Here is a 12,080-nt window from a genome sequence, read left to right on the forward strand (position 1 = left end):
TACAATTAAATATTCTGCAGGGACTGCAAAGAAGCAGAGGGTCTTGCAGGGATGTAGCAAGCCGAAGGTTATGCTGGGCTGAGAAGCTTATTCATGGGTGTATGTGGGGTGAGAGATGAACAGGTAACTGTGCACAACAGAGTGGAGGGTCGCCAAAAGTACTTATGGGGTAAGTGAGTAGGGCTGCAGTAGTGAGGCATGGTCACAAGCCTAGTGGAGGAGAATAGGCAAGTGAGGGCAAATCACCAGCTCCCTCCCTAAATGTTGAGAGGTTCTATATAAAGTGTTGTAAAAATATGTATAAAACTTGATGCAGAGTATGTACAGTACTCTTTCAGGGTCACCATCTGACTTCATAAGAGTGAGAAAAAGCGTCTCCTGCCTGATGCTGTGTGTGAGACCATGCAGTAATGTACCCAGAGGGTACCTGACCCGCAATGACACTCCCTCATCTACAATGCATTGCACCCCCACCCTTTCTTCACAGTCCCACTCACCTATTTCTGCAAATCTCCCCAACCTGGATTGCTAATTTGCCAGACACTAAAGCCCAGCACTTAACCATTGCGCTATTGGGGCATTGTCATTGAATGTATCTTACGGTTTCACACTTGACTGTATATAAAGATATATCTAATGCACAAAATATTACCAACAATATCTTTGGCCTTCTAAATTCCAATCTAGGCCCTCACTATATCTATTTATCCTCGATTTCAATATACTAGCTCACTTGTCTTTTCCGGCATGTAGTCTTTGCCAGGCTACAGCATCTTTCATACAAACAATGCTCTCCGCCTCCCCAATTATAGGTCCATTGCCGAAGGTGGCTTGAACCCGAGCCCCACCAATGGCAACCCCCTGCTTTACCCATTCAGCAACGGGGTCTTCGGGAGGGGGGGCACATGTTTTCATATTGAAAGAAACGCAGCAGTAGTGTGATCCTTATTCAATTACAGGTGCAAATGCCCAGGCGGGGTGGCAGCAATGTTGCCTGAACCAGAACGTAAGGGCAGCTGAAAATGCTAAATATGGAGAATATGTGAGAGATTACGCATGGAAACCATTTTGTGAAACCGTACATCCTTTTGTTCCCACAAAAGTGAACACTGCAGGTCGAAGGTGTGCCCTGCCCTCTCTCCACCCGTTAGGCCGCCCTATCGACGGATGCGCAAAGGGGTGACAAAGAGGTTCTCCCTCATGCTGCTGCTGTCTCCCGAAACCACTTTGCAGAATACCATCTTCTCATAACATCTTTACAGGACTAAAGCCTACCCCCCAGCCCGCTCAGGCATAAACCTTAATAAAATATGTGCATTACTAACTGTCCTTTGCTGGCCTTCGCCATGGATGTGCACGTTTACCCACTGAGCTACCCTGTACATCCATAAACATTTCGGGAGATACTTTGAGCCAGGCAGCACATTCAGACTCTGCAGCACCCGCACACCCTGCAAACACAAAACCAAGTGGTGGGCTGTCAACGACGACTATGATATGCAACATGGCGCAAGTTCATCAAAGCAGTTGATTCGGAAAACGGGTGTCCCGTTCACAATAAAATTGCTCATTGGGGTCTCTGCCGGACCGGCGCTCGAATCACTTAAATCAAACCAAGAAATGTGAGTGCCCCGCTGCATTGAAACCATAGTGAAACAAGAAGCAGTCATAACGCTTAGTAAAACAAAACTTGATCAGTGATTGCAAATCACTCACTTGGGAAGACCAACAGACATTGTAAAATTATGTTTGATATATTGTTTTATGGATTTGTTTCTGAACACACGTGCCTCTGACAAACAGAGTTGGGGAACAGGGAAGCTCACTGTTCTGGTGCAGAGTTAATACCGAATACGGCTCACCTGCTCTGCTCCCTCTCCGCGCAGCGCTCACTTTGGGTTCGTTGTAGGCAGGCAGGAAGTCTGAAGCCATGGACCTGGGGTACAGGGCACCGTAGACCACCACGGCACGCAGGCAGACCGGCGGGTCAGGGAAAGGGACTCTGACAGTGTCAGGGCAGTAGCAGCACAGCAGTGGGCAGGAAGGGCGTGGTGGTCTGGTCCATCCGTCCGCACATATACAGAAAGACCAGCAGCACACAACTGGTCCAGAGGATGAGGACGGGCAGGCAGACAGGCAGGCGGCCACTGGTCAGGCGGATGGATCATTTGCAACATAATTGCAAATGTGCCCTGTGCGAATGCCCGCCTGCCCGCCTGCCCGCCTGCCAGCCCACAAAGCAGGCTCCAGATATTCTGGGGCATGGCTGGGCACATTTGCAAAATGGTGCGATTTGCAGCACCCGGCGGCTCTGGACTAAACGTTGCTGCAGTGCACTGCCTGGCCTGGGATGGTTATACGCTTGCCAAACGGGCAGCGCAGCAATGGAAGGGACAGCCATCCAGCGCCCGCAGCAGTGGTCAGGCCGCAGGCTTGCTGTTGCTCGCAGTGCACAGCACAAAGTATATTTTTTTGTGCATTTCTTTTTTTTTTTTTTTTTACATAGAACTGCTTGGCTGCCAGCCTAGCGGGAGCCTGGGAGGGGGGGGGGCGAACCCGGCACCAGGTTGGAGCCAGGGGGGCACCCCTTTTGCCGCCCCATTGGCTCCGCCACTGGAAGGGAGCTGCAGAAAGGCTCCATTGTCACATGAACTCTACTTTGAACACTATTGAGTTGGGCAAATACCATTCACCCTATTATTCTGTAGAAGTGAGGACAAACATTGGTTTTGACACAAGACAATGTTTTGGACTGACAGGCCTAGACTTCCCTTAGTTTTCTTTGCGTTCGGGAACATTCCCATCTTAGAGTTAGGGAAAATTAGGCGTTGCACCATTCTGACCATTGAGAATAAACGTTTTCAAACTGTGTTTCACTTGTCTGTGTCGTCTCTTGATGCCATGCCTGTCTCACAGCACCCATCATCTCACCTGTCATCTATCTATGGGCTGCTATTAGGGACCTAGCCACCGTTGTGCTGGCTAAAAATGCACACACGCATTTTAGAAATCCTTCCTTCACATCTCGGAGCTCAGACTAGGGTCCTCCAAAGGGCGTTCATCCCCACAGTGATTTGGCCATACCAGCTGCTATACAAATGCCACATAACATAACATGTGTAAGGTAGAGTGGAGAGAATGGTCTGGGGCTTACCCATAAGGTGCTATTGTATGCCGACAGTTTGGTGGTCTTCCTCTCAGAGCCTCCTGTGCAGCACCCCACCTGCTACAGTAAACAAAAGCCTTTGCAGCATTTCTGGTCTTTTAGTTGTTTGGGGTACATTAGAGGCAATGCCACTATCTGTGAATGACCCCAGAGAGCGTTTGGTGGAATTAGGGGCTAAATGGTCCAAAGAAGCTGTTAAGCACTTGGGTATCCATTTTATGATCGGCCCCTGGACAGTGGCATTCTGCAAGAGGCTGTGTTATAAATGTAACCTTTTCATCATGGGCAAGGTTAATGAGTTTAAGATGATTATTTGACCTTAATTGCTTTACCCCTACAAAGGCTCACAGTAGGTCCATTTATAAATCGTTTAAGGGGTTTCTATGGAAAGTGGGCAAGAAACCTTGTATCCCTCACCATGTGATGACCAGAGATGTGAAGAAGGGCAGTTTTGGCCTCACTAGGTTGGAGCTTTACCACCAAATGTTTATTTCGTGCTCAGTTCATCCTCTCCTACAACAGGATGCCAAGGATGCTCCAACATCAGTGGAGATGGGGAACCAGGCGATGAAACCAGGTGATTGTTATACTTTGCTCTATAAGGTCCTAGACACCCTATTGAGGTGTTGCCCCTCTACCATCTGATACATAATGGAGATTTTCAATGACTGGCTTTTGAGCAATAATGACAACCTACATTTGTGTGGGAAGGCTCATGTGTATGGCAACCCAGCTCTTCAGATAAATAACCTCTATTCGCACTGGAAGAAATGGATTAGGGTCGGGGGATGTCTAGAATCGGAATGCCCCTCTCACTTCCAAAGAGCTATGTACCGGGACTCGTCTCCTTGAATTTGAGAGAGCGAGGTCGGAATAGCACAGACAACTACATAGAGATAGACTGAAATACCTTGCTCTTGCCAAAAAACTAAGAATGGGCTCACTTTTACAACAATCTTGCCTAAAGGCTTGTAAGACAGTCGAACTTACACCATGTGAGACTTAGTGATCACAACATAGTTCATTGCTAGTATTGGGCACCTGCCAGAATGCAATCAGTTTAGCTGTTGGATTCTCACAGATGCTGGGGCTGTGGCCACGATTCTCCCCCCCTGGGTCACATGCTGTGGTACTGCCCGAGAGTTGACGGCTTCTGGCAAGGATAGATTTCCTTTTAGGAAGGCATGTTAGAATCTCGCCAGAAGAATCAGCACTATTACTAATTGGGGAGTGGGCAGGCAGAGTTGCCAGATCCCAGAAGTGGATATCTGCGCCCATGCTGACTGCTAAAAAAACACATTTTGAAAGTGTGGAAATTGTGGAGGACTCCCAGCTTGGAGGACTGGTTCGATGATATGCTGCAGCTGGCAAGGTCTGAGGAAAGGATGTTTGGTGACAAGGAGCAATTTAATAAGCTCTGGAGTGGGTTTACAGAGCTATGATATGATAGTTATGATATGATAGGTTATTTAAAACGCGTTTAATACCCAGAGGTTTCTAAGCGCGGACCAGGGGATCGAACCTGTGTTGCTCTGTGTTGTCTTGCTTCCAGGGCAAGCACGTTGCCCTGAGCTACCCTCCACAGACTATGCACACGACAACTGAGAAGTCGTTTTTTTCATGTCTTTGTCTTGGCTCCCTGGTGCTTTTGTGTCTGTTATTAGTGGCTCCTTGTTGAGTGTTGATGTATTGTACTCCCTTTTGTGGCTCTAACAAGAGATTTACAGACTGTTTGTGCCATGCATGACCAGGGTTTGTTGGATTAGGAGAAATTATTTGCTTGAATTTGCAATACTGTCTAGGCAGACTATCCTCTCTTCCTTTTGGATTGTCCCTCAATGTGTTGGCAGCCTTGTATACACTTTGGGCCTCATTACAACCCTGGCGTTAAGGGGTTAACGGCGCCGTAAAAGGCTGCAGCGCCGTTAAACCCTTAACGCCCGATTCACACTTTAACGCCTGCTTTTTGCAGGCATTAAAGTCCAACCCGCTAAGGGACCTTGGTGCTGATTACGGCACCGTAATTTACGGTGCCGTAATTAGCGCCTTCCCCATTCCCATTGAGCCCTACGGGCCAAAAATGGGAATGGGGAAGGGGCCATGGTGAATGGGGATTTACCGCCCCGCCAACCTTGGAATGGGGCGGTAAATCCGCCATCCACCATGGCGGAATCCGGCATGGACCATGGTGCTAATAGCACCATGGCCCAACGCCAGGGTTGTAATGAGGCCCGTTTGTCTTATAAAACTAATAAAGTTTACTTTAACATTCTATGCAGCGTAAAGGAATGGAAGTCCAGTGAAGTGGGGGAAAGGAGGAGTGAAAGCGAGAGAAGCGCAGAGTGGTTGAGGGAGGGAGAGATTAGGGAGTGAGCTAGAGCGCAGGGTGCACGGAGGGCAGTAATGAGAGATAGTGTGAACAACCCCGTTCAGTGATTTGTAGACAAGCAGTAGGAATTTGAAAGGAGGCTACTTGTTCATGGAGAGCCAACTAGCATGGAGGTGGTATTTGGGGGGTGGTATGGCTCTCAATACTCCTTTGCGTGTTTCGATATCACATTGTTTCTTACCTCTCGCCCTCAGCGGCAGCTCCCATAGCCACTCCACTGGATGAAGGAGCCTCGGTCACATCGGATATGATGGGCCCTCCAGCTATCGATGGGCTGTCTAAGCAGGAGGTGGGTTCTGCAGATGGCTGCAAAGAAGGAATATTTCAGCAAATCAATCAACCAGTGTGGGCCCATCGTTTTCTGGAAGCAGAATAAGATGTAAGCATACGAATAAGGTGTGTTTGTGTTAGCACTCTAGTTGAAAACATGGCAAGGTTTTGTAAAAAATCTGCACACATATTTTTCCTTTGAATTTCAATTTCCACCAAGCAGTCAAAAATTAAATAAATGAGATAAAAATAAATCTCTTGAAATTAAGACTAGCACTTTCTCGCTTTTGAACGTTGAAATGCCCGGCCCCCAGGACAGATGAGTCAGAAGTCGCGTGTGAAGGTAAGTCCTTTTACTTAGGTTACAATTACACGTGCAGGCCATGCAGGAAGAAGGTAAACACGATACATGAAGGGAAGCATCCACCAGCCCCATTACTGCTAGGCCAGGGTCTCTCCAACTGACACAGCAATAATCCCTCGGTTAGAACATTCCAAACATGCTGCACTACTGGGACAGAAGGGTGACAACCAAACACCATCACACGCAGGGAGCCCAAGACACAACACACATCATCTGGAAAAATATGGAAGAGCATTCAGACAATTGGCACACATTATGTTGGATGGTTTTAAATGCACTTTCCCAACCTTAAAAAAAAAGAGACAAGCGCTGACAGCCAACAGTTTTGACTTTTGTCTCTAGGTGGGATAGGCATTTTGGAGTACTGTCCCGACACGTATTTACCTCTTCCTTAATGGCATCGACCGCCACCATTGCGCACTCTTGCGACCACTCTTGCGTCCTATCTATAATTGCAAGTAGCCTCTCAGATTTTCAGACATCGCCCTCCCTGGAACGTACCCTGTCTAGTCCAGGTGGATTAATGTCCCAATCACTTTCCGTAACCTAGCCACCAAGACCGCTGTGAGTATCTTGGTATCCTGGTTAATCAGGGGCATCGGTGCTATTTTTCGAAATACCCCTCTTCCTTCCCTGGCTTTAAAATAGGGATTATGATGGACTCGTCCATGCTGCGAGGTAGGCAGCCTTCCCCATATGCGTCCTCAAAGGTTTGCAATAGCCTCGGAGCTAGATCATCAATGAACTCTTTATAGAATTCGGCTGACAATCCCACCCACCCCCCAGCGTCCTACTCGAGGGCAGTGTGGCAACCACCTTTCTTATCTCTTCCACCGCGAGTGGTGCCTCAAGCTCTTCTACCTGTTCTGGACTTAAGGTGGGCAGGCATATATCTGATAGGGTTTCAGTGGTCTCCCACTCTCTATCATCTCCCACCTCCCCATACAATTCTTTGGTAAAATCCCCAGAAGGCTTCATTGATTTCTCTGTGACCTCCATCGCTCACCACATTCATCTTCCACTTCAGTGATCCCATCTCGACTATCCGCGCCCCGCCCCTGACTTAACCATGCTAACAACCTACCCGGCTTGTCCCCCCGCCCATGTAGCATCTCCGATACAAATGCAATGAAGTAATTACCTTTCAGAAATATTCTTAAAGATGAAAAAGTTGGATTTTACTGCATGACAGAGATAGCTCAAAGGTATCTCCGGAGGGTGCGTTTTGGGTGGGAAGAACATGTAGTGGGTGGGAATGGCCGTAGGGATTACAAGGGTTCTGGGTGTTAAAAAAGGAAAACAACACTCACAGGCTGTGTCCGTCCTCCGATTCCATCTCCCTCCCCTCTGTTCTCCTATACTAATAGGTTTGGCTTCATAGGTGGTGCTAAAGCACCGACTATTAGCCAAAGCTACAATTGATGATGAATGAAGAGTAAACCTGGAAAAATTCTCAAACATTTAAACTCCAGAAAAATGTCCAAAAACAGCAATGCCTATTTTCATCTATAAGACCCTCATGCTGAGGACTCGTATTAAGTTGTAAAATTATGAATTGCAAAAGTGCATTTTTTGGTAAAATGTTGCCCGAAATGAAGGAAACAAATAAATGTCTGCATAATTCTAATGATTAAAAGTAAGCAGACAGGGAGAAGGACAATATCGGGGTACCAGTGGTACAGAGTACTCTCTGGTCAACAGATGTAATGTAATGTAAGGGGCCTTATATTGCACTCTTCTGCCAATAATGTTGGCCTTGCTGCGCATGGCTCTGCACGAAAGGAGGGCAGAAGGTGTTAGTCGGATAGTGGGAAAGCAGATGCAGAAACCTTTGGTGTTGATGGATGCAGGTCAGAAGTACCTGTTAACTGTGTGTTGATATGAACCTCTCTAAGTTGTTTGTAGTTGGGGTTGGTATCCCCCGGATTGTGGAGTGCAATAATTGACAGCATGGTTGTTGATGGAAGATGGATAGGGTCTGAGTCTGTACACTACACCTAGGCGGTCGTCTGTAGGAGTGTGGGAGGTATAAGGATGTACTGGGATGACTGTAAAGAGTTCTCTACACTAGGCATACATATATCGAACTATGTTCTGGCCCGTGGGCATTGCCCCTATAATTATTGTGTCACTGGGCCTGATTGACTAAGATTTGCACTTGAGCAAAGCAGGAGATGCCCTGGGCATCTCAGATGTGCTCCTGCTGTCTTACCCCTGATTCACAAAGCCTAACCATGATGGGAAATCTGGAGCTGCCTGGAGCATCGCTGAGATGCACTTTAAGCAAATCTTTGTGAATTGCATTTGCAAATGGGCATCTCAAAGATTCTCCGTGCACCCCCACATTCACTCGAGTTTTAGGCATTGCCAATAAGGTATGAGATAGCAGGAGCAAACTGGAACTTCTCTGTGCATTTCCCGATTCGCTCCAGCATAAATCTTTGGGAACCAGGCTAGTTTTTTCTTTTTGTTTTGGATGACAGATAACTAAAGAAGCAGGCACCGGAGGAGCTCCTGGCTGCTTTCAGATTGAATATGCATTCGTGACTGACTCCAGGCATGCCCGCTATGTTCCTGTTTACATTATCATTTGGTGTCAACGAGAGACATCTATAGTTAAAAAAGGTGGCAAAGATGGTCCCATTATCTGGAGTGGTGGGAGAGTACGCAGTTGTGGCTGGAACACTGAATGGAATATCAGACGCTCATTCCTTAGCGCTGGTTTTAGGCTGCGCATAAGCAGATGTTTTTTCACCTGAAAATTGGCATGCACATTTTTTGAAGGAAACGTGTAATTGAAATGGTCATTTTCTGGTGACATTAACATGATATGCTAAACCAGGATAACGCCGCGATGGCAGTGCTGAAACTAGCATGTTGCAAAAATGGGAAATTAGAATGCTCATTTCAGGTGGCAATGGGGAACCTAGTATCCCAATGTGTTCAAAGTGGCTAACATGGCATACAACTGTTGAAGCTGGCATATGTTTTCTTGCGGGCAATGTGAAACTGGCATGATCATATTTTTGGTCAAGAGGAAACCAGCATGGTCATTTCCTGAGGACGGCATGGAAACTAGTACGCCAGTGTGCTATGCTGAGGAAGCACTAGCATTGCATTGTTGAAAGTGGCAGTGCACATTTCTGGTGTCAATGAGTAAATCTCATTACTATTTTATCAGAGAGGTGGAAGCTAGCATGACAACTTGCTTAACTGGGGCACCTCTGGCATGGCACTGTGGAAACTGCAAATGTTATTTTCTAGCAGCAATTTGAAAGTGATGAGCAAGTTACTTCTTACCTGGTAACGTTCTTTCCATGGGATGTTCCTCCGACGTATTCCTTATCTTTGATAATACGTTTCCAGCTTGCTGGCCTCGGAAATGTTTTTCTGTAGAGGGCGCTGTGCGTCGACGTCCGCCGAGTCGATGTCCCTCGACGGCCACCGTATCGGCGCCGACGTCACCATGCCCATAAATAGACACGCGCTGCGTCAGTTGCTCAGTTCCGTTTTTCCGCGCTTCGTGGGGCCTCGGAACGTCGATGCTCAGTTCAGTCAGGATAATTATCTATTTATACTCGAATATACCTTATAGTTCTCAATGGTTTCTTCATCAGAACCGACGACGCCGCCATCCGGCTTCAAGAAATGTCGAGACTGCAGTAAAAAAATGTCAATAACAGATCCACACAGGATCTGCTTATGGTGCTTGGGATCCGAGCACCATTGTTCGGAGTGTGAGGATTGCATGTCCATGACGGCGAAAGCCTTGAAGGAGCCCAAGGGGAAGCTCGAGAGAGGTAAGTCAGCCAAAACCTCCTCGAAGGTTTCGTCGGCTGAGTCGAGGCATTCGTCTCCTCGCCGTCAAAAACATTACCATTCTAGATCTCGAAGCAGCTCCCACCATTCGTCGAGATCAAGACACTCAAAAAAGAGACGTCGAAGGTCCCATTCCTCGTCGTCTTCTGTGTCCCCAGAAAGAGTCTCCTGTCCCACCAAACACAGTTCTCAAGCTGAGTGGGAGGAATTCAGAAAGAAAATGTTAAGCGTCTTCGAGAACGCGGCCTCGACCCCCTCGAAGACAGCTGAGGGTGATACCCCGGGTGAAAAACCCAAAAAATCAAAACGCTGTGAGTCGCAGCACCCGGCGAAACATTCCACCCGAGAGCGCCATGAGCCATCGGGTAGGAAGACACCGTCTTCGACACCATCGTCAAAGATTCCTTCGACGCACGGATCGACGCCATTGTCGAAGGGTTCCTCGACGCATCGGTCGATCGACTTGACGCCATCGTCGACGCCGATGAAAGAGAGGACCAAGGCCACCCCACAGCCAACGGTGATTTCAAGGGCCTCCGGCACGACGCCGAGACCATCGTCGATGCCCTCGAGTAGGATCCCGATCCTCTCGAGTTCTTCGAGACCCCTTCCAGTTTTTTCGACGCCGTTTTCGGCACCTTCGAAGCCTGTTACATCGGCATCGACGACATCGACGTTTTCTCGTCCAATAACGACGAGTTTGGCTCCTTCTGCCTTAGAAATGGGTTTTACTCCATTTCAGAGGTCAGAATACCCTGGACTTTCTTCAATTTATGAAGAAGGGGAAGATTCTGACCAGGAAACATTTGGGTTACAGAGGACCACACTGCCTACTGCAGAGGTTTTCACCTTTGAGGAAAGAAGGCTGAAGGAACTACAGGAGTCACTACATGAGGCAAGTGGGCTGGACACTTCCCCAGAAGTGGAATTTGTTAAGCCAGACCCAGGGGAACATGCCGAAACACCATATAGATCACATTACAGTGATATGGTAACCAATACTAAGAGGAGGCTAATACAATGGCACATAGAGCAGCAAAGGGTTGAGGTAGTGGAACAGTTCAAGTATCTCGGGGTTCTGTTCTATGCAAAGGGGAATAGGCAGCAAGTGATTAGACCATTGCATCAGCTTCTAAGGCTGCGACCGCCCAAATGCGAATGCTTGATCGACATTATGGTAATTTTTCTATTGCCCTGCTTTTAAGATTCTACCATCTGAAAATAGTTCCTACATTTATTTTTGGTGCTGAGAACTCGATGGTGGATGTAGATTGTGCCAAGAAGGAGGAATTGGTATGGCGGAAGACCTTAGTCTTGTCCCATGGAGTACCAATTGTGTTGTCATATATGAATTAGGGTTGATATCATTACCAGCTCTATTGACAGGAAGCTACTTAATCTCTACAGTAAGATGCTGACTCCTCCCGAGGCCGTTTTTTTCTGAATTTGCAAGAACAAGTAGGGAACAGCACTTGTAGAGTGCTAAATCTATGGGTTACACATTATAACAATAAACTGTCTAAAGCGGTTTCCGCTGTTGAGAAGCTGATTATTCATGCTGAAATTGTAAAAAAGAAAATTTACGAATATGACTGGATCCGGGACAGAGAACAGATTATGACCTATTATTTATTTTACCATCTCAGGCCGGAAGTGAACGTTTTTAATGATGTTCCTCGTTATTCATTAAGGCATCCCTCGTGTGATTTTAGAGCTGATTTTCTGAGATTTATATTAAACTTGTTTTTAATTAAGGAGGTATCTGGTGCAAGAAACAAATATCACGGTCTGAAAGTTTATGCCGATTTTGTCATCAAGAGGTAGAAACACTTATTAATTGTGTGTAAACCATTGATGCCACAGCGTTAGCACTGTCGGGGTAGATTTGTTCACAATGAATTTACGCTAACAACAGATCCATTTTGGTACAGGATTCTTAACGTTCAGCAAACTTCCCTGTGTATTGCTGTTTTAGCTTTTGTAAGTCAGATTTTAAAAAGCTAAGTGATAAGCTTTGATGGTTTTCGTTTTTCTTTTTAATTTTATGTAACTGGTTTTGTGAGATGATTTTT

At 46.8% G+C, this 12,080-nt stretch overlaps 1 protein-coding gene across 1 annotated transcript in view; it reads right to left on the reverse strand.

Annotated features, from left to right (window-relative positions):
• LOC138528325 (heat shock factor protein 4-like) overlaps positions 1–12,080 on the reverse strand; it is a 731,255-nt gene that overhangs the window by 352,770 nt on the left and 366,405 nt on the right. Inside the window, exon 8 of the mRNA XM_069639844.1 lies at positions 5,737–5,861. Coding sequence (XP_069495945.1) covers positions 5,737–5,861 — 125 coding nt within the window. The remainder of the gene's footprint in view (positions 1–5,736; positions 5,862–12,080) is intronic.

This window comes from Ambystoma mexicanum, chromosome 1q, assembly GCF_040938575.1.
Source record: "Ambystoma mexicanum isolate Mex_15411 chromosome 1q, UKY_AmexF1_1, whole genome shotgun sequence".
In the NCBI taxonomy this organism is placed as follows: domain Eukaryota; kingdom Metazoa; phylum Chordata; class Amphibia; order Caudata; family Ambystomatidae; genus Ambystoma; species Ambystoma mexicanum.